The sequence below is a fragment of the Anabrus simplex genome, chromosome 11, assembly GCF_040414725.1.
Source record: "Anabrus simplex isolate iqAnaSimp1 chromosome 11, ASM4041472v1, whole genome shotgun sequence".
Lineage (NCBI taxonomy): Eukaryota > Metazoa > Arthropoda > Insecta > Orthoptera > Tettigoniidae > Anabrus > Anabrus simplex.
This window is the reverse complement of record NC_090275.1, coordinates 130,170,525-130,198,442: the sequence shown is the minus strand read 5'-3', so window position 1 is coordinate 130,198,442 and position 27,918 is coordinate 130,170,525. Positions and strand designations below refer to the sequence as shown.

At 40.2% G+C, this 27,918-nt stretch overlaps 1 protein-coding gene across 5 annotated transcripts in view; it reads left to right on the top strand.

The window, feature by feature from the left end:
- The window catches only part of LOC136883355 (uncharacterized), a 647,239-nt gene that overhangs the window by 478,250 nt on the left and 141,071 nt on the right, over nt 1-27,918 (top strand). For all 5 annotated transcript variants that reach the window (XR_010861242.2, XM_068229694.1, XM_067155608.2 and 2 more), the window contains one exon: nt 17,336-17,531. Coding sequence is in view for 4 of the 5 variants with exons in the window: in XM_068229694.1 (XP_068085795.1) it covers nt 17,336-17,531 (196 nt within the window). In the remaining variant the exon portion in view is untranslated. The remainder of the gene's footprint in view (nt 1-17,335; nt 17,532-27,918) is intronic.

The following is a 27,918-nucleotide window of genomic DNA, read 5'->3' as shown; positions in this document are numbered from 1 at the left end:
TCCAGGAATTAGGTTGAGGCAGATGTTGAGGAAAGTAGAAGAGAGGCAGAAGGGGAAGGAGAAGGTGGTAGTGTTTCACGTTGGTACCAACAACGTAAGGCAAGCTGATATAAGTACCAATATAGTTGGGGATGTGCGGGATCTGGTAAATGCAGCACGGGTGAAGTAAAGGAAGCGGAGATTGTTATCCAGTGGAATTCTGTGTAGGGGGGATACTAACTGGAGGGTGATTGGGGATTTAAATGAGACTATGGAGTGGGTATGTGGGAAACTGGGAGTGACATTTCTAGATCGTAATGGATGGAAAGGAGATAGGGATCTGCGCTCAGATGGCCTTCACTTAAACCGCAGTGCTACGTATAAGTTAGAAAATTTGTTTGGAAGGGTAATAGGGAGGTACATTCAGGGAAACAGGGTGGCCTAGGGAGCGGTGATAAGGGAACACGGAACTGGAAATCAAGTGGGGATGACATAAAATTGTTAGTATTGAACTGTAGAAGTATTGTAAAGAATTGAATAGAAGTAAGTAATTTAATAGATATATATTTACCAGATATTGTAATAGGAGTTGAATCAGGCTGAGAAATGATATAATGGATGCAGACATTTTCTCACGGAACTGCAGAGTGTATCGTAGAGATAGGATAGGAATGGTGGGAGGGGGAGTATTCATTCTGGTGAAAGGAGAATTTGTAAGCTACAAAAAAGTTAAAGATGAGAAACATTAAATTCTAGGTGTAAGGCCCATTTCTAAAGATAATAGGCAACTTGATGTTTTTGGAGTGTACAGACCGGTAAAGGTTAACGCTGACACAGATTCAGAATTATTTGATAAGATAATCAGCTATGTGGGAAACGACATGGAAAGGAACGTAATTGTAGCGGGAGATCTGAATTTACCAAATACCAATTGGGAAGGAAATGCGAACGACAGGAAGCATGACCAACAAATGGCAAATGAGCTAATATGGGAAGGACAGCTGATTCAGAACGTGATTGAACCAACCAGAGGGAAAAATATCCTGGATATGGTGCTGATAAAACGAGATGAGTTCTATAGAGAAACCGAAGTAATAGATGGCATTAGTGATCATGAAGCTGCTTTTGTCATAGTTAAAAATAAATGTGTTAGAAAGGAAGGTCTTAAAAGTAGGACTATTATGCAGTACCATATGGCTGATAAAGCAGGCATGGGGCAGTTTTTAAAAAGTAACTATGATCGGTGGAAAACAGTAAATAAAATTGTAAACAGCAGTCGTCTGTGAGACAGTGAGCTGAGCGGATGTGCTGAGTGGAGCGCGGAGCAATGGGTATCACGTTGACACAATATAGGATAGCGATCGGCAGATGGAACTGTAAAAAGGGAAGCAGAATGGAAACAAGAATGGAGTTAAAGGGTGAAAAAAGGAAGATGGTGGCTACGTTACTGGTGGCGGCGGTGGTGATGGTGTTGCTGATAATAGGAGGAGTAGAGATTAATCCCGGCCCAGGTCCAGTAGGTTCCATTGGATGGGAAGAGTACGAGGCGATTAGAGAGATGATAAGAGAGGCTTGTCAGACGGAGCAAATAAAAGAAATGTTCCGAGAGTTATCCAGGGAATTTATGGACCTAAAATTGAGTGTCAAAGAAGATGTAAAGAAGATTTTGGAAGAGGAAAGGTGTAATAAAGATGAATTAGACCTATTGAAGCAGAAGGTAAGAAGCCTGGAGTGGGACCTAAGAGAAACGAAGAGAGCAGTCGAGAAGAGTTTACAAGACAACGTAAGAAAAAAATATATTCATATACGGTGTCCAAGAAGAAGAAAGAGAGTCTAAAGTTGAACTAGTGTACAAAGTGGTAGAAGTGATCCAGAACAGGATGAAGATCAACTTCAGTGAAGTTGATATTGACGATGTACAGCGTGTGGGGAGAGTGAAAGGTAAGAGACCAATTAGAGTGAAATTACTATCGACACTGATGGCGGACATTGTAATAAGAAATTCGAGTAATCTGAAAGGAGAGAAAGTGTGGAAAAACGGGAGATGGACAGGGAAGCCATAGAGAAGAACAAAATTCTGAATAGACATTTAAGAGAGGCAAGAAAACAAGGTCTTAAGGCATATATTAGAGGGAAGCAGCTGGTGGTTGGAACGGAAGGTGGAATCGAGTGTGGGGGGCGGGAAGGCTGAAAAAACTTGATGAAGAACACCAACAGCAGCAGAACGTGTCCCTGGCAACAGTGGAAGTAGCAAGGAAGGTCAGTGACGTAGAAAGGAGTGATATTACGGAAGTGAGCGAAGTCCACATCACATCAGGTGCGGGAAGTAGGGATGTGCTGAACAGCAGTGCCAGCAACCAGGTGGGCGGAAATGGAGAGTCCTTGAAGAGTCATCACAACACAGAGATGGAGGAAGCAAGTAATGTGCCACAACCGGTGAGGAGTACAGTGAAAATAGTGAATGAAGGTAACAGTAGGCAGGGTAAGAATGCATCCTCTCCGAGTAAAAGGAACACAGAAAATAAAATGGAAAAAAGACAGGTGCTAAATAAGGAAAGATCATTAAGTTTGAAAGATCTGTGGGGAAAGAAAAAAGGCGTAGGTATGGAGAAAGGGAAGGATGACGAGAGAAAAGAGGACGAGGAGAGATCTGGAGAGGACTCACAGGGAAGAGTGACAAGGAGTAGAGGTGGAAATGGAGAAGCACAGGTGCAAAGAGTGGGAGGGAATAAATAACTAGAGATGGCGATAGGGTTGTGGAATATTGAGGGGTTGATGGGGAAGATAGGGAATAAAGAATTGGAGAAAACAGTAAAGGAGTATGAAATTATTGCCCTAGTAGAGACGTGGTTCGGAAAAGGGATAGAAATTGAATGGGATGGGTATAGAGTAGTCAACGTGATAAAAGAAAAAAGGGGGAGAATGGGAAGAAATCCGGGTGGGATAACAGTTTTAATAAAAAATGAGTTAGTAGAGTAGAGAGAATACAGAATGAGGTAGAAGGGGTGGTATGGCTGAGAATTAAAATGGGAAATGATGCGAAGGAGGCAATTTGCCTGGCTCTATTATACAACCATCCTAAAGACTCAACTTATGCGAATAAAACATTTTTTGAAGAACTGATTGAAGAAATAAACAAAATTAAAGGATTATATGTGGAAGATGGAATGATATTGTTAGGGGATTGGAATGCAAGAGTGAGTAATAGGGTACCCGATTATGGGAGAGAGGATAAGGAAGTGAGTGAGTACAGAAGAAATAGTAAAGACAAAGATATAAATAGCTATGGGGTAAGATTATTAGAGTTATGTGCTATAGAAAAATTATATATTTTAAATGGATGGATGAAGGGAGATAGTAATGGTGAACTGACATTCATCACATCGAAGGGTGGGAGTGTAGTAGATATAGGAGTTAGCACGGAAATAGCTCTAAAGAAGATAATAAGTTTTGAGGTGACAGAATGTGTGATAACAGAACATATGCCCATCAAGATAAAATTAAGAGGGGAGTATGATGGAGTGAAGAGAAGGGTAGGAAAAAGAGATAGGTATAAGGAGGGATGGAAGTACATTTGGAATGATACCACGATCGAGAGATTGAAAACAGAGTTAAAAGAGAGTGAAGAAAGTATAAGGGTAGAAAGTGAAAGGATGTTGGAAGGAGGGGATGTGGATGAAGTTTTAAAACTAATAGAACGCCCAGTATGGAAGGTGGGTAAGAAAGTGAGAATAAGGGAAGAGATAGACAGAAACATAGGCGCGGGGTGGTTTGATGAAGAGTGTAAGAGGAAACGAATGGTTGTAATGACAGCTCTAGCGGACTTCAAGAAAGGAGGGGAACAAGGGAAAAGAGAGGAATATTGTAAATTAAGAAGAGATTACAAGAAGTTACTAAATGAGAAAAAAAGTGCTGGAAAGAGGCGGAAGCTGAGAGAGTGAACAGGTATTGCAAAGAGAAAAGATTTGATAGGGTTTGGGAAACTATAAATAAGATAAAGAGAACTAGATCGACAGGGGGAGGAACAATGATAACAGAAAATGAGTGGATAGGATAATTTGCAGAGCTTTTGGGTGGGAGGGGAGAAGGTCAGGGGGTATGGAAAAGACGTATATTGTAAAGGAAGTACAAACAGGAGTACAGTTACTAGATGAGGAGATAACAAGTCAGGAAATAGTTAGGGTGTTAAGTAAAGTTAAAACCAAAACAGCGGGTGGGGCAAATGGTATTACTAACAGGATATGGAAGGAAGTAGGAGCAAATGAAGTAATGTTGAAAGTGATGGTGAAATTTTTTAACAAGATATGGGAAACGAATAAATTCCCTAGCGAGTGGAGAAAAGGAGTACTTTGTCCTATATATAAGAACAAAGGAAGTCGAAGTGATCCAAACAACTATAGAGGAATAACACTCCTGGACTCGCTGTCGAAGGTATATACAGGAATTTTAGCTAATAGGATTATAAATTGGGCAGAGAAATATGGAAGGATTTCGGACTATCAAAATGGATTTCGAAAAGAGAAAAATACTGTGGATAATATATGGATTTTGGATACTTTAATTACGAAGTATGTGAAAATACCAGGGAAGAGATTATATGTAGCAGCAGTAGATTTAGAGAAAGCCTTCGATGCAGTGAATAGAGAGGCGTTATTTACTAGATTAAGAGAGGTTGGGTTATCGGAAAAAATGAGGCTGGCAATAGAAGGAATATATGAGAAAGTATTGGTGATGATTAAACTAAAAGGGGGTGGGTTGAGTAAGTGTATGGAATCGAAAAGGGGTGTGAGACAGGGTTGTAAGCTATCACCCATATTATTTCTACTGTTTATAAATAATATATTGGATAGACATGGAGGCGAGAGATGGCAATGCCCTTGGATTGGGAAGAGGGAGATACCGGGGCTGCTATTTGCAGACGATTTATTGATCTTGGCATTAACAGCAAAGGGGTTGCAGGACGGACTAAATGAGGTAGTGGAATATACTAGAAGATGGGCACTCAAGATAAATGTACGGAAGACGCAGATAATGATATGTAGGAAGAGGAAAGCCAAAAAAGAAAAGAAATTCTGGACAGTCGAGCAGCAAGAAATCAGACCAGAAAAAAAATGGAGTATTTAGTAGTTATAATTAGTAGTAACGGCACGTGGGAAAATCAGATTAGAAGAGCCAGATATAAAGGGAGGGGAGCACTGGCAGTAGTGGGGATATTAGAAAATAAATTTCCGGATATAAAGTACAAAATGCAGAGATTGGTGTTCCAATCAATGGTCAAAGGAAAAATGTTATATGGGGTAGAAATATGGGGATTAGAGGAAAATAGAAAAGAACTAAACCAGGTGGTGGCGAAATTTAGTAAGATTATTATGGGAGTTCCAAACTGTACTGCAAATGTGGGGGCTAGATTAGTATGCAAAGAATCGATAGACACTACTATAGCCAAGAGGGTGATGAAGTATTGGATGAGATTGGAAGAAGGGAAGGGAGGGGATTTAGTACAAGACACATATAGGTTCCAGAAAAATATGGAGAACGAGAGGTATTGGGTAAATAAGTGCAAAAATAAATTACGAAAACTGGGGTTAGGAGATACAGGATATGAGAGGTGGAGAGAGAAGAAAGAATGGGTATGGAGAAGGGTTATGAGGAGAGTTGTCGATATAGAGAGACAGAGTTTAATAATGGAATGTAGAGAAAGAGCCTCACTATCAGTATTAAATAAATTGTTAGAAATCATGAACCCGAAAATCGAAGTGGAGGACCGGAAGGGCAAGAGAGGTCTATACTGGTGGATTTTTAGAATTCCTACAAACAGAGGGTGGATAGGTACAGAAAATGCAGGTAGATGTATTCTGTGTGGAGAAAAATGGTCGGACCTACATATATTCATCGAATGTAGGGAGTTAGAAGAGTTGAAAAAGAAAGCGTTGAGTAAAAAAGAGATAGAAAAAGTAGAAAAAATTGAAAAGATGACGGTTTGGCTGGCCAGAGGATGGGGGAAGAGGAACAAATATTTCGAAATATTTAAATATGGTTAGAATGAGATTTATAAAGAAATTAAGAGAATAAGGGGTAAAAGAGGGTTACAGAGGAAGGAGAGGGAGTAGGTAGACGAAACTGCTAGGTTATATAAAAATTTAAGACAATAAGAGGAGTTCGAAGTACAATCTGATTGTATGATGAAAAGAAGATTTGTATATATTTGGAGAGGATTGCATGTGTGAGAGAACGGAGGTGGTAGTTAATGTTAGAAAAAAAAGATAATAAAGTAACGAGGGATGTGAGTAAGAGGAACTGTTGGACTGTTTAGAAACGGAAACAAGCGGAAGAAAGATAAGGAATAAGGGAAAGCCAGGTTTGATTGTTGGCAATTCGATGGTTTAAGATGTAAGTTCAAAAAAAATTAGAGAGTAGTTTTTAGTTTTAGTCTAAGAGTCGTAGGAGCTAGAGAATTGTCAACAAATACATTTGTAAACAGTGTTTGAATATGAATGATAGGGTTAGTGGACAAGAAAAGGTGTTTGGATAACATAATAGTAGATAATTTTAACCTCTGGCTAAAAAATTTTAATAAGTAATGAGTGGTCGTGAGGAAGAGGAACTGTTGGACTGTTTAGAGATGGAAAGGATTGATAAGTGATGTGAGGAAACAAGGAAAAGACAGATTTGATTTGTGGCAATTCGGTGGTTTAATATGTAAGTTAACTATTTAAAAAAATGCAATTAGGAAGTAGCTTTAGTCTAAGAGACGCAAGAATAAGAAAGAAAAGCGATGAGCAAGGAACTGGAAATTGTCAACAAGTGCGTTTGTATATAGTGTATAAATATTAACTATACGGTATAGTGGATGATTATCTGTAAAAGATAGCGAATAAGTATTATAAGAGAGATGGACAGAGGCAAGGAAGAGTAAGAGGGGAAGATTGGGGATGGAAGGGGGAGGGGTATAAGAGACAGACGGGTGGGATGGTACAGTCCCATCCCTAGGTGAAAGAGGAAACATGTTCGCTCACAGAATAACAAGTGAATCAAGATGGTGGCAGGAAAGTAAGACGACCCGATTATAGGCGGAGCAGTAGATAAATGCGTGACGGATCGTATGATGGACCGGAAACCGCCTCTACGATTCGCCACGTAAAATGAGGAGAGAAGTACGAGTTATAGGTGGGGGTAATATCTAACCCGGGAGGAGTGGCTGATAGCGGCCAGGGTGGGATGGCTCTCTCCTCACAGGGAATGCCGCATGCAGCCAAGGTTTTTTTTCTTTATGTTTAGTTAGCTGTAGAGAGTAGATATGGGTTAGTACATTAGAATTAAGGTAGGGGATGCCCTTACATGCGGAGGAGTTCCTCGCATACCAGAGGCATCTCAGTAGTTTTAGACAAGTTGGTGCAGTGTAAGGCTGGATTCCGCCGACATTGACACCACTAAATAAGTAGAGTAGATAGTAATTGTTTTGTTTGGTTTATATTATTTTGTGCAGTTTTTTGGGTTCTTAGTTAATAGTTTTAGTGTAGATAGGTAGAGCTTTATATTATATTGTTTTGTTTGGTTTATATTGTTTTGTTTGGTTTTTTGGGTTCATGTGTATTTTATGCTCTTTATTGTCTGTAACCGATGGTGCAAACTAGGGTGGCAATAAAGAGTTATCTATCTAAAAAAAATGTAAACAGACTCTGGGATGGGTTTAAAGAAATTGATGAGGAATGCGAAAACAGGTTTGTACCTTTAAGGCAGGCAAGGAATGGTAAAGACCCACCTTATTATAATAGAGAAATAAAGAGACTAAGAAGGAGGTGCAGATTGGAAAGAAATAGAGTTAGAAATGGGTGTGGAAGTAAGGAGAAATTGAAGGAACTTACTGGGAAATTGAATCTATCACAGAAAGCAGCTAAGGATAACATGATGGCAAGCACAATTGGCAGTCATACAAATGTTAGTGAAAAATGGAAGGGTATGTATAGGTATTTCAAGGCAGAAACAGGTTCCAAGAAGGACATTCCAGGATTAATTAATGAAAAAGGGGAGTGTGCATCTGAGGATCTTCAAAAGGTAGAATTATTCAGTCAGCAGTATGTAAAGATTGTTGGTTACAAGGATAATGTCGAGATAGAGGAGGAGACTAAGGCCAAAGGAGTATTAAAATTTACATATGATAACAATGATATTTACAATAAGATACAAAATTTGCAGAAACTAGAAAAGCAGCTGGAATTAAAAAGATTTCTGGGGATATGCTAAAGACAATGGGTTGGGATATAGTACCATATCTGAAGTACTTGATTATTGTTTGCTGGAAGGAGCCATACTAAATGAATGGAGAGTTGCTATAGTAAACCCTGTATATAAAAAAAAGGGTGATGGACATAAAGCTAAAAATTACAGGCCAGTAAGTTTGACATGCATTGCATGTAAGCTTTAGGTAGGCATTCTTTCTGATTATATTAGACATGTTTGTGAAATTAATAACAGGTTCGATAGAAGGCAGTTCGGTTTTAGGAACGGTTATTCCAGTGAAACTCAACTTGTAGGATTACAGCAAGATATTGCAGAGATCTTTCATTCAGGAGGTCAAATGGACTGTATTGATAGGGTGGATCATGGGAAACTACTGGCAAAATTGAGTGCAACTGGACTAGACAAGAGAGTGCCTGAATGGGTTGCTATATTTCTAGAAAATAGATCTCAGAGAATTAGAGTAGGCGAAGCTTTATCTGACCCTGTAATAATTAAGAGGGGAATTCCTCAAGGCAGTATTATTGGACCTTTATGTTTTCTTATAAGTATAAATGATATGACTAATGAAGTGGAATCAGAGGTAAGGCTTTTTTCAGATGAGGTCATGCTGTATAGAGTAATAGGTTACAAGATTGTGAGCAACTACAACGTGACCTCGAAAATGTTGTGAGATGGACAGCAGACAATGGTATGTTGATAAATGGGGTTAAAAGTCAGGTTGTGAATTTGACAAATAATAGGAAAAGTCTGCTCAGTTTTAATTACTGCGTTGATGGGGTGAAAATTCCTTTTCGGGATCATTGTAAGTATCTAGGTGTTAATATAAGGAAATATCTTCATTGGGTAATCACATAAATATGATTGTAAATAAAGGGTAATATCTCTGTACATGGTTATGAGGGTGTTTAGGGTTTGTAGTAAGGATGTAAAGGAGAGTGCATATAAGTCTCTAGTAAGAGCTCTAGTAGAGTATGGTTTCAGTGTATGGGACCCTCACCAGGATTACCTGATTCAAGAACTGGAAAAATCTAAAGAAAAGCAGCTCGATTTGTTCTGGGTGATTTCCGACAAAAGAGTAACGTTACAAAAATGTTGAAAAGTTTGAGCTGGGAAGAATTGGGAGAAAGAAGACGAGCTGCTCGACCAAGTGGTATGTTCCGAGCTGTCAGAGGAGAGATGGCATGGAATGACATTAGTAGACGAGTAAGTTTGAGTGGCGTCTTTAAAAGTAGGAAAGTTCACAGTACGAAGATAAAGCTGGAATTCAAGAGGACAAATTGGGGCAAATATTCGCTTATAGGAAGGGGAGTTAGGGATTGGAATAACTTACCAAAGAAGATGTTCAATAAATTTCCAATTTCTTAGAAATTATTTAAGAAAAGGCTAGGAAAACAACAGATAGGGAATCTGCCATCTGGGCGATTGCTCTAAATGCAAATCAGTATTGATTGATTGATTGATTGATTGATTGATTGATTGATTGATTGATTGATTGATTGATTGATTGATTGATTGATTGATTGATTGATTGATTGATTGATTGATTGATTGATTGATTGATTGATTGATTGATTGATTGATTGATTGATTGATTGATTGATTGATTGATTGATTGATTGATTGATTGATTGAAAAGGCAGGAAGGATTTATACGAGAGTTTGAAGGGGATGTGCACAGAGATAAGGAGTGTACCTGGTCTACAAAGCCGAGAGGGTTCGTCCTGCTGACCGCACGACACCTCATAATCTGCAGGCCGCTATTCTTCGAGGCTGTTTGGTTTTATATGAACTTGGATGAGTCTGCATAAAGCAGGTTAAACGGTAAAAGGAGTGATAATAAGACAGAGCAGATAAGGAAAACATGCAGGTATTATTTTATAAACTCCTGAATGTGAGAAGGGTGTAGATGAGATGATAAAAGCAGAGTGTGAGGAGACAGAAACTGAAAGTTGTGGAAACTGTTCTCAAACATATGAAGGTGGAGTTATGGGTGAAGTGATGGAAGTAGCAGGACCCATTGTCTACATTGGCAGCCCCGTGGTAGCTGCTTTCAGCACTTCCAGGCGGGGCCTGTGGGGTGAGGCCGGCCCATTGTTCTCTTCCTTGGACATTCAACGGGAATGTTCTGCCTGCGGTGACCTGGATCAAATCACGCGAGCTATAAAAACGGAGGCTAACCGCGGACCGTCAGTCAGAGTTGGACTCCGTGACACTCAGTGAGTTGGGCTGAGGGCGACAGGTGTTGGCTATCGCCAGTGGCTCACCAAGGTTTGAACCAGGAGCTGTTGTTGTTGTAGTGTTGTAGAGACCAGTGAGTGTGTAACTGGAGATGACAGAACGGTAGGCTGTATTGTGTGTTCATGTAATTATGTGGACTGAGGATCGCCATGAGCCAGCGAGGATAAATGTTCGCCGTTGTGAGTATCGTCCTGCTGTTGAATACTGTTCAGCTGTTCACTGCATGTGACTGTTTGTGCAGTCGAACCGACGAACAGTCGTCGTGTGTTGTATAGCCAGGGACAGCTGTCTACACACAGTGGCTGGACTTGGGACGAAGTGAAAGTAAGGATTAGTGCCCCAGGTAAAGGAACAGCTACACCTTATGGAGTACGACAATGGGCTAGTTAAGTACTGTACTTCATTATTAAGTATCCACATTCACGCTGTCTAATTAAAATCAAGAGACCTTTCAATGCATTTATTATTTTTGTTATCAAAAGAGAAACAAAGAGACGAAACATGTCCTTGTAATTAAGTGTTCTCTTTTGATAACACAAATAATAAATGCTCTGAAAGGTGGAAGTCTCTTAATTTTAATCAACTTTAAATATATTTGTAAAGATCCACAGAGGGAAGGAGGCAATAAGTCACAAGAGCTCAAATCTGGGCCAGGTGAAACTCTGTACTACAAACAAATACGGGGAACTGTATATTACAACACGCAATATCTTTACGTCATACCGACTGGCGATGATGGGACAGGAAAGGGCTATGAGTGGGAAGTGCATTTTTCACACTCTCCTTCTTCTTCTTTGTCGTTTAGGCCTACTGAGGACCCCAGGGCTCGTATCTTCTCTTCGGTAAAGTTGTTGCTTTCCTTTTCTTCCAATACTTCTTCATTTCCTGACTATGAGCCAGCTTTGTCTCCTCTGTCCACTTAGTTCCTGTAGTCTTCTTACTTGTAAGGGACGTTGGGAAAACTCCTTGTCGGATGGCTTGACGGAACAGTAGTCGGTCATGAAATTATCCCGGTGGGATATCTAGTTGTTCTATATCCGACTTTACTGACGTGATCCATTTGTTCTTAGAAGCCTTGCCTCTTCCTGTTACTGTGAATATCCTGTTGGTGAGTCTTTCGGAATCCAGACGGGCCAAGTGCCCATAAAAGGTCAGGCGCCTTTTCCTTATAGACGTGACGATGTCCTCCTGGTGTTCATAGAGTTCATCATTATGGCGTATTCTGTGAGTGCCTCCTTCCTCTCTGATTGGTCCTAATATCCTCTTCAGGATCCTCCTCTCCTTTAACTCCAGCTTTCTGAGTGGGCCCTTCCTAGCCATTACAAGGCACTCGGAAGCATACAGAACAGATGGTTTGACGACCGAGTTGTAGTGTCTGAGTTTGAGGTTCTTGGAGGGGCACTTAGATGAATAGATACTACGACATGAGTGATAAGCCCTTTTGAACTTGGTACATCTGGCATCTGTGGCTGGGTTCTCGCTCTGATTCGCAGAGATCCATTCTCCCAAGTACTTAACTGCAGGTACTTTTCGTATGGTAGCGTCTCTGAGAGGAATTGTAGAAGGGGCCTCCTTGATATTGGTCATAAATTCAGTCTCTGAATGCTGATCTTCAGACCAGTCTTAACCGCTACACAATAAAGACTCTGTAAGTTGTAGGTAGCCTCCTCTATATTGTTTGGCAGTAGAATGAGGTCATCGGCAAAGGCTAGGCACGGGACAATGAGGTTGTCTCTCTTTTACCCGAGCTTCAGTCCAGCTCCCGGTGGTAGCATCGTTCTCCATTCCCTAATGATCCTTTTCAAGACACAGTTGAAGAGAATGCAGGAGAGACCATCACCCTGTCTAACTCCTGTTCTGATTGGAAAGCTTTCGGATAGTTCACCTCTGAACCTGACCTTGGACATCGAGTTCCTCAGAGTGGCTTGAACCAATCGTAGAGTCTTTCCATCCAGACCAAGTTCCCATAGTTTGGAGAAAAGTGTGTCTCTGTCCACAGAGTCATAAGCTTTCTGAAAATCTATTAGGACCACCACCCAGGGATGTCCACCTCGGCTTTTGTAATTGAGAACTATCTTAAGATTGTGTATCTGTTCTGGACAAGATCTAGTCTTACGGAAAACAGCTTCGCATTCACCTAACTGTGAGTCTAGCTGTGTGGTGACTCTATTGAGCAGGGCTACAGAGAGGATCTTGTAGGTAATTTGTAACAAGGAAATACCTCTATAATTGTTGAGGTCTGTCTTACTTCCCTTCTTGTGGAGGGGATGACTCACGGCTTGCGTCCATCCTTCTGGTAGGGACTCTGTTGTCCATATGTCCTTTATGATCTGATGGATGCTCTGCAAAGACTGGTCATCTGCATGTTTCCACATCTCGGCAACTATGCCGTCTTCACCGAAGCCTTGTTGTTCTTGAGACCAGCGATGATGTCCTTTATTTCTTCTCTCGTAGGTGGTTAAGAATCAGGGTTCCTGTGTGAAGGCTCATGGAAAATAAGCTTTTCTTTAGGTTCCTCTATATTTAGTAGCTTCTGGAAATAATCTGCAAGAGTTTTGGTGTAGTCTTTATTGCTCAGTTGAAGTTTTCCATCTGGCCCGTGGAGGATGAGAGTAAGAGCTGTGTACTGGGTCGTTTGCTTCTTAAGTCCTTTGTACAGGTCTGAGACAGTATTAAGTAGTTTGAGACTCCCCCCATATCCTTTTCGAACTGGCATGTGTGCGCTGCCATCTGGAAATTCTGTGTCAATCGGCTTTGCCAATATACTTTTTTGACGACAGAATGCCGTGCGCTACTGTTCTGGGTACCGTGTCGCGCCTACTGCGCGTGCGCGAGTTGGTGCGGCGAGTCTAGTGCGGACGGCCCGCGACTACTTCTGGGGGAGTTGGCGTTCTGCAGCCACCATGGATGGACGTGAATGTGTGTGTTCCGCTATGCGGCGGGTGGTTGTGCTAAAACCACCGTGATATCATCCTTAAGAGGGATAATCCCTTATTGGATTAGTTGTTGGCCTCCTACTGTTTTATTGGACTACATTTTTGCTACGATAATTCTCCAGGATCCTTGGTGAACAACCTTAGTTCACGACCTCGTGGTAGCCGCTCTTCAATAACAATGGCCAGGTTTGAGCTTCTCAATTTTTCTGGACTCAAAGGTACGTAACTGTTTGATCAAAGTAATTCTGGGAAAGCAAGAAGATTAATGTGTTTCGGCGCACTTCAAGATAATAATAATAATAATAATAATAATAATAATAATAATAATAATAATAATTGGGATTAAGACTTCCTCTTCGAAATTTGTGCGAGATACCGTGTGCGTCTGTGAACCATAGGAAACGGTTTCGGCAATTAATTGTTTTAGAATGCAGTTCACACGGTGAAAGAAATTAGTATGTTTATTTTAAAATTAAGTAAAAGTTTTTTTGCACTTTGATTGTACCTTATGGTGTGAACCAAGGCGCTGTTTCCAAGGTAGCGGGGTTAGCTTTCCTTCGAGTTCCTTGCCTTCTGGGATTTATTTCTCCTTGCTTTGTTTTATTGCGTTTTTTCTGGGATTTCTCTGAAATTTTATTTTTTTAAACCGTTTGTTTTCCTTCTCATTTGTAGACTGTGCACTGGCAACGTGTGTTTGGGTCATTGTTGTGTGCGGTTTTGTTTTTAATGGGGATTGTTGTTGGTTCGTGTGGTTTTCTTGGTTGAAATATTTTTGTTGCCTGGTATCGTTGGCATTTTTCATATAAAGTTATTAATTTCGGCCAACCTCTTTGTGGTTTCGCCTCGTACTTTGTCCGGGCGAAATGTGTAGCTTCTACCTTTATTTTCGTGTGACCTTGGAAATTGCCCTTGGTAGAAATTGGAATGAATTGTGGTGAAGTTAAAAGGCAACCGGCCTAAAGGTCATGGAACTACTGATTGTTTACTAAGTATGGTATTTGTTTTCTCTTTAACGCGTGATCGATCACATTACTTACCTTGTTTGAGGTATGGAGGTCACTGTTGTTTTACCTTCTTGATATTTACGGATTAGTTCCTTTATTATTTGTTAAATGAAGTCTATATTTTCTTATTTAAAGGTGCCTTGTTGGCTATTTATTAACGAAACATATCAAGTTCTTGCAAGTTAATCCAATTACTGTTAAACGAGTATTTACATTCTTTAACACCTGGTTCAAGTTATTATCTGACTTTAATCTTCTCCTTTAATGATGAACCTAGGTTTCCTCCAGATATTATCTTTTTGAATTGTTACCTCTCATTTTAATTTCTATTAAAGTTTTCTTTCATACCACTTAAAAGTTGGTTTTCATTTACCACGTTTGGTGCAGCGCTGCAACTATTTCTTTTGGTTTGGTGTCCACGGGCCTTAAGCCGCTTTTCCTCTACGTTTTGGGTAAGTGTCTCTATTTCTCCCTTTGGGTAATTTTAGTATCATGTTGTTGGCTGGTGTTGTTTTTATCCTTTAATTTTTTTTATGTAGGCCTACTGTGACTTGTTGTTTTACTTTTGCCCCTTGTTCTCTCTTGTGTTCGCTTTATCTACCCATTGGGGCGGACACAATAGCAACCTTCACACCAGGCTGTGCCTCTCTCTCTCTCTCTCTCTCTCTCTCTCTCTTTCTCTCTCTTCCTTTTTTACCTCAGCTGGTGGGTAAGGTTATTAACCTCATCACCACTAGGATGTAACCGAGGTCCTAGAGGGTGGTGCCGGTTAGAGGTCTCTTGAGTTGTTTCTCTGAAAATTATTTTCAGCCTGTTGCATTAGGCTCCTGAGGTAATTTCTCTTGGCACTGCGGATGGTGTTAGCTGTAGCTTTTCTTTACATGGGGAAGGCTTCATAATTGGCTTCAATTTTATGTTGGTTCCACCTAGTCCAGGCTTTACGCCTTTCTTCTATAACCTCATCACACTTTGAACTCCACCATGGGTGTTTGCCTTTGGTTGTTGAGGCAGGGATAGTTTCTAGAGCGGCATCCAGCAAGGTCTTTTGTAAGGCAGGCCATCCTTCTTTCTCTGTATTCTTCCTGAGGGTATCCTGAAAATCACAATCCTCATCGTGCAGTCGCAGAGTGTTGAACCTGGGTTACTTACGACTACTTTGGAGAGTTGGTGTTTTTCTAAAGGGTTGCATATTAATCTTGACAAGTGAAAGGTAGTGATCAGAATCAATGTTGGCTCCTCGTAATACCTTCACGTTCTGTATGTCCATATGATGTTGCCATGCTATAGCAACATGGTATACCTGGAATTCACCAAGCATAGGATTTGGACTCCTCCAGGTTTTGGCCTTTCTAGGTAGACGTTTGAAGGCTGTTGATTTCAGGACTAAGTTGTACTTGTCACAGAGTTCAATGAGATGTTCTCCATTTCTGTTTGTTCTCTTATGGGCTGGTATTTCCACTCCTTACCGACTTGTGCATTGAAGTCTCCCATGAGTATGATGGAATGGTGGGAAAGGATCTTATCTAGAGTTTCTTCTAAGGTGGCCCAGCATTGTTCTACATTTTCCAGGTTTGAACGGTTTGTGTCATTCGTGGGTGAGTGAAAATTTATGATTTTGTATGCTCTATTACGAGACCTGAAGGATAGTGAGGAGGTCCTTCCGTTAGGTGAAGTGAAATCTAAAATATGGTCAACCATCTTGTGGTGTACCGCGAACCCAGTACCAAATTGTGGAAGTGTCTTGATAACTCTTTCACCAGGTTTCCCCTTGTAGATTCTGTACACTCCGGACTCTACTGTATCATCGTCGGTAAACCGAGTCTCTTGTAGTGCTGCTATTATAACCTTGTACTTTTCCAGCACGTCAAGCGTTTGTTTGAGCTTACCTACCTTCAGTAGGGAATTAATGTTTATTGTAGCAAAGTAATCGATGTTTCTCTTTGGTTGTCTTTTAGCAGAATTAGATAGAAGTGGGAAGCATGAAGGTGCAGGTTCCCCAGAATACGATGACCTGCTCGCCCCAGACTGTGTGGGGGTGGATTGTTTACCACCTGGGGTACATTTCTGAATATTCTTTGTCTCCATGTTTCGAGTATTACGAAAGTTGTAATGGTGGTTACCTAAAAGGTAACAGGTTTTTAACTATCAAGGTTGTAAGCCTTAAAGCCACCAGCACTGATCGGCTCACCGACCCAGTTTCACGCTGGGGTAATTTTCATACTCATTTTTAAAATTAATTTTTGCTTCGTGGATATGAAGGGTATTTTCTTTCCGCACTCAAACGTGTATGGAAAATGATACTTTATACTTCAGTAGCTACTTTCCATACATATTTATTCAAAAAGCACATCTGGTTGGCTGAACTCCAGGCAGCGAATTGTCAGAGACTCTTTCGTCTGCTGAAAGAGAAACAACTTAATTAAAATAGCATGACATGTTTTGTTCCATCATCAGACTCCATCAAATATTTAGAAATAAATATTCATGTTTATTTCTGTTTAAATACTTAGGACCGGGCGAGTTGGCCGAGCGCGTAGAGGCGCGCGGCTGTGAGCTTGCATCCGGGAGATAGTAGGTTCGAATCCCACTATCGGCAGCCCTGAAGATGGTTTTCCGTGGTTTCCCGTTTTCACACCAGGCAAATGCTGGGGCTGTACCTTAATTAAGGCCACGGCCGCTTCCTTCCAACTCCTAGGCCTTTCCTATCCCATCGTCGCCATAAGACCTATCTGTGTCGGTGCGACGTAAAGCCCCTAGCAAAAAAATACTTAGGAACTTAAAATCTAATGTCCTCCTTCGTCTCCTTTGTCTACCATTTTAAAACGGTAAAGTGCTCGCCACCCCAGGTATTCTACCTCTGCTGTTCTGGAACTAAAAGAGCTTTACTGCTTGTATCTTGAGGTACAGCAACTTGTTTCTACTTTTCATTTGTCACAGGTTGGTTTCGACGACCAAGGTCGCATCTGCTACTTGGAGGCAGAGATTCTTCAGAACTCGGGCAATAACTTTAACGAGAGTGTGCTGACATTCACCATAGAACACTTTGCTAACTGTTATGACAACAGTCGCTGGAACGTGGTGGGGAAGGCCTGTCGCACCGACATTACCGGCAACACCTACTGCCGAGCTCCAGGTGAGAGTTTTACAATCAATCAATCAATCAATCAATCAATCAATCAATCAATCAATCAATCAATCAATCAATCAATCAATCAATCAATCAATCAATTAATCAATACTATTCTGCATTTAGGGCAGCCGCCCAGGTGGCAGATTCCCTATTTGTTGTTTTCCTAGCCTTTTCTTAAATGATTTCAAAGAAATTGGAAATATTTGTAACATCTCCCTCGGTAAGTTATTCCAATCCCTGCTTCTAACCGCATGGCCAACTCACCTGGTTGTATTAGGTTTAATGGGCCACCCAATCAATATACTTCACTTTGCAAGTGAGAAAACATTCAATGTTAAAATATGTTATGCATGCTTTGGTAGGCTACGTGTTTCATCTAATTTAAGACTTCTTCAGCCATAGCATCTGGTATCTAATTGAAATACATAATTATTACTGTCTAATGGTTTAAAATGGATGAGCTCATGTCCTTTCCAAAATGTTTAAAAATACACCAAAAACAACACACACTATTTTTCCATAAAACAGTCCATCACTTTCTCACAAAAGATCTTCACATGTTTAAATAATATTTCTTGAGATTTCACATACAGTGTACTGACTAACGTAGGATTTAAACTTTGGCCTCGGAAATGGAACCTTATCATCGACTGAAGAATACTGAAGACAAGGTCTACATATTAGTGGGTTTGTAGAAACTTACCCTCAACCTACAGTCTAGCTCTGAGCTGCTTCCTCTCGCTTGGTGGAACTTGGCTGGGGGCGGTAGGAGGAGGAGCAGCGCTATTAATAGGTCGAAGGGAAACAGCCCTGCCTATACGTAGAACAGAAGGGTGGCTTGTTTGTTTTAGCGGAGGTAACTTCAAAACATTAATTTTTCGCGATGTTAAAAGTAACGGCATGTGTTCATATAACGGATTATTATTCTCTTGTACGTCGTTCAAATTGTTGTTCGTGTTATAACTCTGGTCCAAACCTTTATAAATATTTTCATATATATGCATCAGGTTGCCTTTGCTCACTTTTTTAATACGGTCAAGTCTCGATTTATATCGGTATATTGGTGACCCGTATCTCCCATATGGACACTCATGGCAGAATACTTCCTGTGTCTATTAGCATTGACGTGTTCCGGATACCTACAATTAAATGGAAATAATAAATAAAGTAGTTCAACCTATTCAATACAAATAAATAAGAAATGTAGTGTTACATTCCTATTTAATTATAAGCGGAAGCAGTACCGGTTTCGGTCCCAATCCGGGTCATCATCAGCCGAGTAAAACGCAAAAAACAATGCATAGGTAAGAAAGAAATTAAAGAACGAGTCCGCACAAAAACAGTTGAGGAGGCAATATAAAACAACGGGGATAGGCACTGTAAAATCCAGAAGAAGTGGAAGGTAAGTCACTTAAAAGAAGCAAGGCGCAATCTTCTGAACAGCAGCATAGCACACGCAAAGTTCGCCACTGTGTCTCAAAATGTTTGCGAGAAGCTGAGAACAGTTAAGTGAGCCAGCTTGCAAACACTATCAAGCGTGAAGTCACAACACAATCCAACAAATGTGAAGATCCAAAATCGTGCAGAAGCCGAAGAACTCGATTGAAGTAAATTGCCTGCTCCCGAAGATCAGCGCGACATATTCAACGTCCGACACTGTGCTTTCAAACGCCGACTGAACTTGATGAATAACTTAATGATCCAGTATTCGCTCTGGTCGCGAAAATGTACATACATATACATATAATACAATTCAATATAATAGGGAACATGCATGATGCGGGGTTTTAATTAAAAATATGCTAATCTGATTCAAAATTTCATGCAGAATTCAAAAATGTGATCAGAATGTAAAAATAATAACTCCAAACATGAGAAAAAATAAATTAAAGTACGAAAATGTCATGTCACGCAAGTACACAATGTCATTGGTCTGACGTCATCGTACAGGTTGACTGAATTAGCAGACGAAATAACACATAGTGTGCTGTGAGAAGCAGGATACAGTATGCGTATTTCTACTTTATCTTGGTGTCTGGTATAGTTAAATTCCAGGTCTATACATTGGATAATAATCTGAGTGGTATATTTTAGATTTAAAATGAATACTGCGCAGACAGTGAGGCAGAAATCTTACAAATGGTGTATAGTTCCGATGAGCTATAGAACATCGCACACCATCCCAAACAAATTGTTTATAAATGTTCCAAAGATGCTAAAACTAGGGAGAAATGGATTTTGGCGAGCCGGAGAAATGCTGGTGATATATCGGAAAAGTCTAGTTTCTTTTTTTAAAGATCATTTTAACGTAAGTTGAATTTATTTGAATTTTCAATCACTTTTCCATGTCAGCTGTTCTAGTGGTAACACTTTGAATTTTAATGTATGATGCTTTAGTTAAATGCTTCATTTACATCTTGGAATATGAAAGTAATAAACTGTGCATTAATTAATGCTGATTATTAAAGTATTCTCCAACCTAACCTATGTTTTGGGTGATCCATTTCAAGGTAATAAACCAAAGGGGTTATGAACCATATTGACAGCTCTAATTATACCAATTTATCTTGACATGCGACAGTTATTTATGTCTTTATTGAAGAGCTTACATTTGTAAAGAAATTTTGGCTGTAGCTAAATACTCTATAATATAACAAAAAATAGGCATGTACATCATGAAAGAAAACAACGTGATTTAACAAATGTATATCTCTGCACAAAACCAATGCTTGTCTGTTGGGGTCTTATAAGTTAACATTGCTCAATTATAATAATTATCATAATATTAGTGAAATAAATAACAGAATTGCACACAGGTGAAAATAGTGATGCTGGTGTTTAAAATATTATCCAACTTAGCCTAAGTTTTAGGTTATACAAGCCAAGTCAATAAACCGAAGGATAAAAATACCGGGCGAGTTGGCCGTGCGGTTAGGAGCACGCAGCTGTGAGCTTGCATCCGGGAGATAGTGGGTTCGAACCCCACTGTCGGCAGCCCTGAAGATGGTTTTCTGTAGTTTCCCATTTTCACACCAGGCAAATGCTGGGACTGTGCCTTAGTTAAGACCATGGCCGCTTCCTTCCCATTCCCAGGCCTTTCCTGTCCCATCGTCACCATAAGACGTATCTGTGACTGCGATGTAAAGCAAATAGCAAAAAGAAAAAGTAAAAGTCACAGCAACGAAAGACATTCCTGTATTGAACGACTAAAATGTCACGAATTAAAATTACAACTAAAATTGAAATAATTGATAAGGAGATTCCACCTATTCAATACCAAAGAATAAGAAATGTAGTGAATTACATTCTTATTTAATAATAATTAGAAATGGTACCTGTTTCGACCCTAGTCCAGGTCATCATCAGCCGATTAAGAAATGGAAAACAATGCATAGGATCAGTAGAAGAGCCAATATGAAAAGGAAATGAACGGGGGTAGACACTGTAAAACTTAGAAGAAAAACAGTGCGTAATTCTCTTAGCAACAGCAAGGCACACGCAGCGCTAGGCAAAGTCCCACAATGATTACGAATAGCGGAGAACTGTTCAAAGCCAGTTATTTAAACACTGTCAGGCATAAAGTCACATCACAATCGAGCACATGCGAAGGTCCATATTCGTGTAGGAGTTGAAGACGAGCAGATTCATTGAAGCAACTTGCCAGCTCCCGGTGATCAGCGCGACACATTCAATATCAGGCACTGTGGTTTCAAACGCCAAAGTAAAATGGAGAATAGCTTGACGATCCAGTTATTTTCCTTGGTTGCGGGAAAGTAAGTATATAGATAAATATAATACAATTCAATATAATTGAGTAAGTAATTGTGCTCCTATAGAATTCTTAGAACAGTTGACGTAAAAAAACAATTGTGAAGAAAAAAAATATAGTAAAAAGCGCAATACCGGAAACAAATGAAAACGTACGTGCACAGTGCGCAATTTTTAAAAACGTAAAACATTCAGGTCATGATTGAAGTAGTCGAAATCTGCGCAAGGCAGGAGTTGAGTATAAATGAGAAGAACCGAAATGAAGGTGGAATATTTTTTTAAAGAAAAGATAGAATAAATTAATTGAGGAAGAGGTATAGTGGAATAAGAGAAGAATAAAAGAAACTGAAGTTAAATGGTGTTGAGGAAGGATAAGATAGGATAAGATTGAGTGATGAAGGAGGGGAAGGTGGGTTAGGAGGGTGGGTTAATGGAGGTAGAAAATGTGGGTAGGAACTTTGTAAGGCATGAAAAATAGAATTGGGGTTTTGAAATTTAGAATTTTTGAGAAGAAGAATTAGGAAGTCGAAAAGGATATTTGGTTTTTCAGAAATGTCGTTTAAGTTGAAATTTGGGTTGAAGTATTGATCAAGGTGAATAAAGCAATTTTCAGTAGTGTTTAAGAGGGGACCTTTGTTTATGATTTTAAGTATTTTCATGTCTTTTTTAAAATGTCACCAAGACACTTTTCTTGCGTGATATGCTCAGCTTGTTAAAAGCCAAATGTAATTAATGTTATTGGCATTACGCCCGCTAACTACTTCTATGTTTTTCGGAGATGCCGATGTGCAGGAATTTAGTCCTGCAGGAGTTCTTTTACGTGTCAGTAAATCTACCGACACGAGGCTGACGTATTTGAGCACCTTCAACTACCATCGGTTTGGTTTTTCCCTGGCACTCAGTGAGGGATTTCACCTCTACCGCTTCAAGGGCAGTGTCCTGGAGCATGAAACTTAGGGTATGATGGTACACCTGGTGAGGAGGGTCATTACCTCGCCCAGACGGCCTCAGCTGCTATGCTCAACAGGGGCCTTGTTGGAGGATGGGAAGATCGGAAGGGATAGACAAGGAAGAGGGAAGGAAACGGCCATGGCCTTAGGTGTCTGGAGGAGAAGTAGGAAAATACGATAAACCACTTCGAGGATGGCTGAGGTGGGATTCGAAACCCCTATACTCAGTTGACCTCCCGAGGCTGAGTAGACACCGATCCAGCCTTCGTACTATTTGTTTTCAACTTACATGGCAGAGCCGGGAATCGAAACCGGGCCTCCGGAGGTGGCAGCAAATCACATTAACCACTGCACCACAGAGGCGGACTAGTACTATAATGTTACCTTTATGTTTATGTTAGTGCTGAAATCTGATTTCTTACTTTACTAATGCTGAAAGCCCAAAAATGTAATGTTATTCTTTAATATGGGAATCATTCTAGAAGGAAATGTTGAAAGTGATGTGATTTCTATCCAGGTTTGTTGTTATCCTAATACTATGAGTTACAATACATTGCACGTGTATAAAAGATGCCACTTACAAACTTGCTTTTTATCCGCGAATTTCTGCGGCCACAAAAGTCACTATTTTTCAAGAATGATGACATCTACACATGGTAGATTGTCTGACTGTGCTGTTTTGAACCTTTCTTCTGTCATTATGAAGTTATTCGCGATCACGAATAATAAACAATCGGCTTTTAGTAACGGCTGATGCACAATGGCTGGTAGAGCTGCATGCGGTACTGGATCGTGACATCACAACGCGCCGCTTACGTCAGAGGCCGTTTCACTCGCCATGCGGAAAAGCACTTTTGAACATTTTTTTAATGGTAGAAAACAAGGCAACTTACCTCATTGTAATACGTTTATGTACTATTTCATTGGCGTACTTTTCAAAAAAAAGAATTTTGAAATTTATGCATGTTCCCTATTGAAATATGTAACTAGGATCTTGTAGATTCTTGAGATCAGTTGACGTAAAAAACAATTGAGAAGAGAAAAATGGTAAAAAGCACAATACCGGAAACAAATGAAAAACGTATATGCATAGTGCGTTATTTCATGAAGATAAGAATTCCGGTCGCAATTGAAGTAGTCAAAGTCAGCGCAAGGCATGAGTTTAAATTTGAATGTGAAGACCCAAAATGCAGGTGGCACTATAGTATATTAGTATACAGTTCAATTCGGAAAGTAGGTTTGTTTTTTCCTTATTTTAGAGGAGAGGTGAAAAGAAAAGATATGGTAAATTAATAAAGGAAGAGGATTAGTAGATAAGAGAAGATTAAAAGGATTGGAAGTTAAAAGAGGATGGGAAAGGATAAGATAGGTAAATAAAGGAGGGGTAGTTTAGGGTGGGTTATTGGAGGTAGAAAACGTGGGTAGGAACTTTGTAACGCATGGAAAATTGAATTCGGGTTTAGAAATTTAGAATTTTTGAGAAGTGGAATTAGGATGTCAAATAGGATATTGGGTTTTTCAGAAATGTCATTTAAATTGAAATTAGGGTTGAAGTATTGGTCAAGGTGAATAAAACAATTTTCAGTAGTGTTTAAGTGATTTTAAGTATTTTTATGTCTTTTTCAATATTGGTGAAATTATGCTTGGAGTCTTGTATGTGTTGTCCTATAGCGGAGAATCTGTTGTATTTAATGGCGTTGATATGTTCGGAGTATCTGATGTTAAAGTTTTCTACGTCCAATAACCCACCCTCCTAACCCACCCTAAACTACCCCTCCTTTATTTCCCTATCTTATCCTTTCCCATCCTCTTTTAACTTCAAATCCTTTTAATCTTCTCTTATCTACTAATCCCCTTCTGTTATTAATTTATCCTCTCTTTTCTTTTCACCTCTCAACTTAAAAAAGAAAAACAAACCTACTTTCCGAATTGAACTGTATACTAATACACTATAGTGCCACCTGCATTTTGGGTCTTTACATTCAAATTTAAACTCATGCCTTGCGCTGACTTTGACTACTTCAATTCCGACCTGAATTCTTATCTTCATGAAATAACGCACTGTTCATATACGTTTTTCATTTCTTTCCGGTATTGTGCTTTTTACCATTTTTCTCTTCTCAATTGTTTTTTACATCAACTGTTCTAAAGAATCTACATGTTCCTAGTTACATATTTCAATTATATTGAATTGTATTATATGTGTGTATATATATACACTGACTGACAGTGACAATGCAACACCAAGGAGGAGTGGTTCGAAAGGGATGAAAATTGGGGAAAAAACAGAGACGGCACGGACGAATAATTGATGTTTATTTCAAACCGATATGCAGGTTACACAATGCGCACGGCATCGACTCAGTAGGATGTAGGACCACCGCGAGCGCCGATGCACGCAGAAACACGTCGAGGTACAGAGTCAATAAGAGTGCGGATGGTGTCCTGAGGGATGGTTCTCCATTCTCTGTCAACCATTTGCCATAGTTGGTCGTCCGTACGAGGCTGGGGCAGAGTTTGCAAACGGCGTCCAATGAGATCCCACACGTGTTCGATTGGTGAGAGATCCGGAGAGTACGCTGGCCACGGAAGCATCTGTACACCTCGTAGAGCCTGTTGGGAGATGCGAGCAGTGTATGGGCGGGCATTATCCTGCTGAAACAGAGCATTGGGCAGCCCCTGAAGGTACGGGAGTGCCACCGGCCGCAGCACACGCTGCACGTAGCGGTGGGCATTTAACGTGTCTTGAATACGCACTAGAGGTGACGTGGAATCATACGCAATAGCGCCCCAAACCATGATGCCGCGTTGTCTAGCGGTAGGGCGCTCCGCAGTTACTGCCGGATTTGACCTTTCTCCACGCCGACGCCACACTCGTCTGCGGTGACTATCACTGAAAGAACAGAAGCGTGACTCATCGGAGAACACGACGTTCCGCCATTCCCTCATCCAAGTCGCTCTAGCCCGGCACCATGCCAGGCGTGCACGTCTATGCTGTGGAGTCAATGGTAGTCTTCTGAGCGGACGCCGGGAGTGCAGGCCTCCTTCAACCAATCGACGGGAAATTGTTCTGGTCGATATTGGAACAGCCAGGGTGTCTTGCACATGCTGAAGAATGGCGGTTGACGTGGCGTGCGGGGCTGCCACCGCTGGGCGGCGAATGCGCCGATCCTCGCGTGCTGACGTCACTCGGGCTGCGCCTGGACCCCTCACACGTGCCACATGTCCCTGCGCCAACCATCTTCGCCACAGGCGCTGCACCGTGGACACATCCCTATGGGTATCGGCTGCGATTTGACGAAGCGACCAACCTGCCCTTCTCAGCCCGATCACCATATCCCTCGTAAAGTCGTCTGTCTGCTGGAAATGCCTCCGTTGACGGCGGCCTGGCATTCTTAGCTATACACGTGTCCTGTGGCACACGACAACACGTTCTACAATGACTGTCGGCTGAGAAATCACGGTACGAAGTGGGCCATTCGCCAACGCCGTGTCCCATTTATCGTTCGCTACGTGCGCAGCACAGCGGCGCATTTCACATCATGAGCATACCTCAGTGACGTCAGTCTACCCTGCAATTGGCATAAAGTTCTGACCACTCCTTCTCGGTGTTGCGTTTGCTCTGTCAGTCAGTGTATATATATATGTATGTACATTTTCGCGACCAGAGCGAATACTGGATCATTAAGTTATTCATCAAGTTCCGTCGGCGTCTGAAAGAACAGTGTCGGACGTTGAATATGTTGCGCTGATCTTCGGGAGCAAGCAATTTACTTCAATCGAGTTCTTCGGCTTCTGCACGATTTTGGATCTTCACATTTGTTGGATTGTGTTGTGACTTCACGCCTGATAGTGTTTGCAAGCTGGCTCACTTAACTGTTCTCAGCTTCTCGCAAACATTTTGAGACACAGTGGCGAACTTTGCGTGTGCTATGCTGCTGTTCAGAAGATTGGGCCTTGCTTCTTTTAAGTGACTAACCTTCCACTTCTTCTGGATTTTACAGTGCCTATCCCCGTTGTTTTATATTGCCTCTTCAACTGTTTTTGTGCGGACTCGTTCTTTAAGTTCTTTCTTACCTATGCATTGTTCTTTTGCGTTTTATTCGGCTGATGATGACCCGGATTGGGACCGAAACCGGTACTGCTTCCGCTTTAGGAATATAACACTACATTTCTTATTTATTTGTATTGAATAGGTTAAACTACTTTATTTATTATTTTAATTTAATTATGATACATTTCAATATGGAACATCATGAAATTTTTATCCTTAAATTCCTGATACCTAGTTTGAAAGCTCCTACCTGTTTGCCCAACGTACGTAACAAAGCATTGATCGCACTAAAGTTTGTAAATTCCTGAACCGAAGTAGTTTTCTTTATTATAATTTACACTATTATGGTTGTGAAATAAATGACCATTATTGATCTTTGTTGAAAATAAAACCTGATATTCGTATTACTTAAATAATTTTGTGATTTGAAAATTCCATAGGTTTGTAAAAGTCGCGTACTTTGAATTTTTGCGATTCTCTGCTGCTAATCTTATGTTGTTCTTTATTTTTACTTTACTTATAGTTTTATTGATGGTATTAACACTGAACCCATTCATATTGGCTATCTTCTGTATAAAACATAATTCTTTATTTATTTCTGTATGAGATAAAGGCAAATTGAAGGCTCGATAAACAGCAGCCATCTTATGACTCCCAGGATGTAAAGAATCGTTATAATGTTCACCAGAGTAAACGTCCCCTTTATAAGAGAACTCACTGGGTCACATCCTCCTCTTATTTGACTGTAAATTTGATTCTCTCATGCAATGAATTTAATAATTGTAAAATATTGTTACTCTTATTATAACATTTATGTATTATTACAAAAGTATCATCCACAAATCGTGTCCAAAAATGCAAACCTTGAATGTGTCCAATTATTTTGTGGTGTTCTAAATGGTCTAAATAAATACTAGCCAGGATACCTGAGGCTGGAGCACTCATTGGTACTCCTTCTTGACTATAAATAGTGTTGTTGAACGTAAAAAAATGTTTTTTTGTGACGAACTCCAGAATATTCATGAATTTTCAATAATTTGACCATTGATTTCACACATGCAATTTCTGTATTGAAATCAATCAAATGGTGCTTTGTTTGGGGTTCATCGACTGACTACAAAGTTTCTTAGTGTGTGTTCCATACATGATAGTGTTGTCTTCCGTGGCTGAATTCTTTTTAATATAATATTTCCACTAAATTCTTAAGTTTAGTTATGAACAAGACGGCAGCCATCTTGTTATAGTTTCTTGTTTGTCGTTGATTGTAAAATTTCTCCTTGACCTTTTCGAAAAGTATATTATATTAGTTAACACCACCTAGGTGTCCTTTACACCAACTAAGGAACGGTAGCCATATTTTGTTAGTATTCATGCGTCGTGTATTTCCAGTATGATATTCAACGTTTAAGTTATTCTTTGTTATTGTGCGTATTGCCTGACATCTGTGTGGGAAATAAGGTGACGTTATATTCATTGAATTACTTCTCTGTGAGATATGTCATTTGAGGATTCACGGAGTTTACGCTGGCATCTCTTATGTGGAAGTTTAAGTTCTTACTAGCGCTGCTGACTCGTGGTTATGTCCATTGTGTGAATTAATAAAACTGTCCTATCTGCG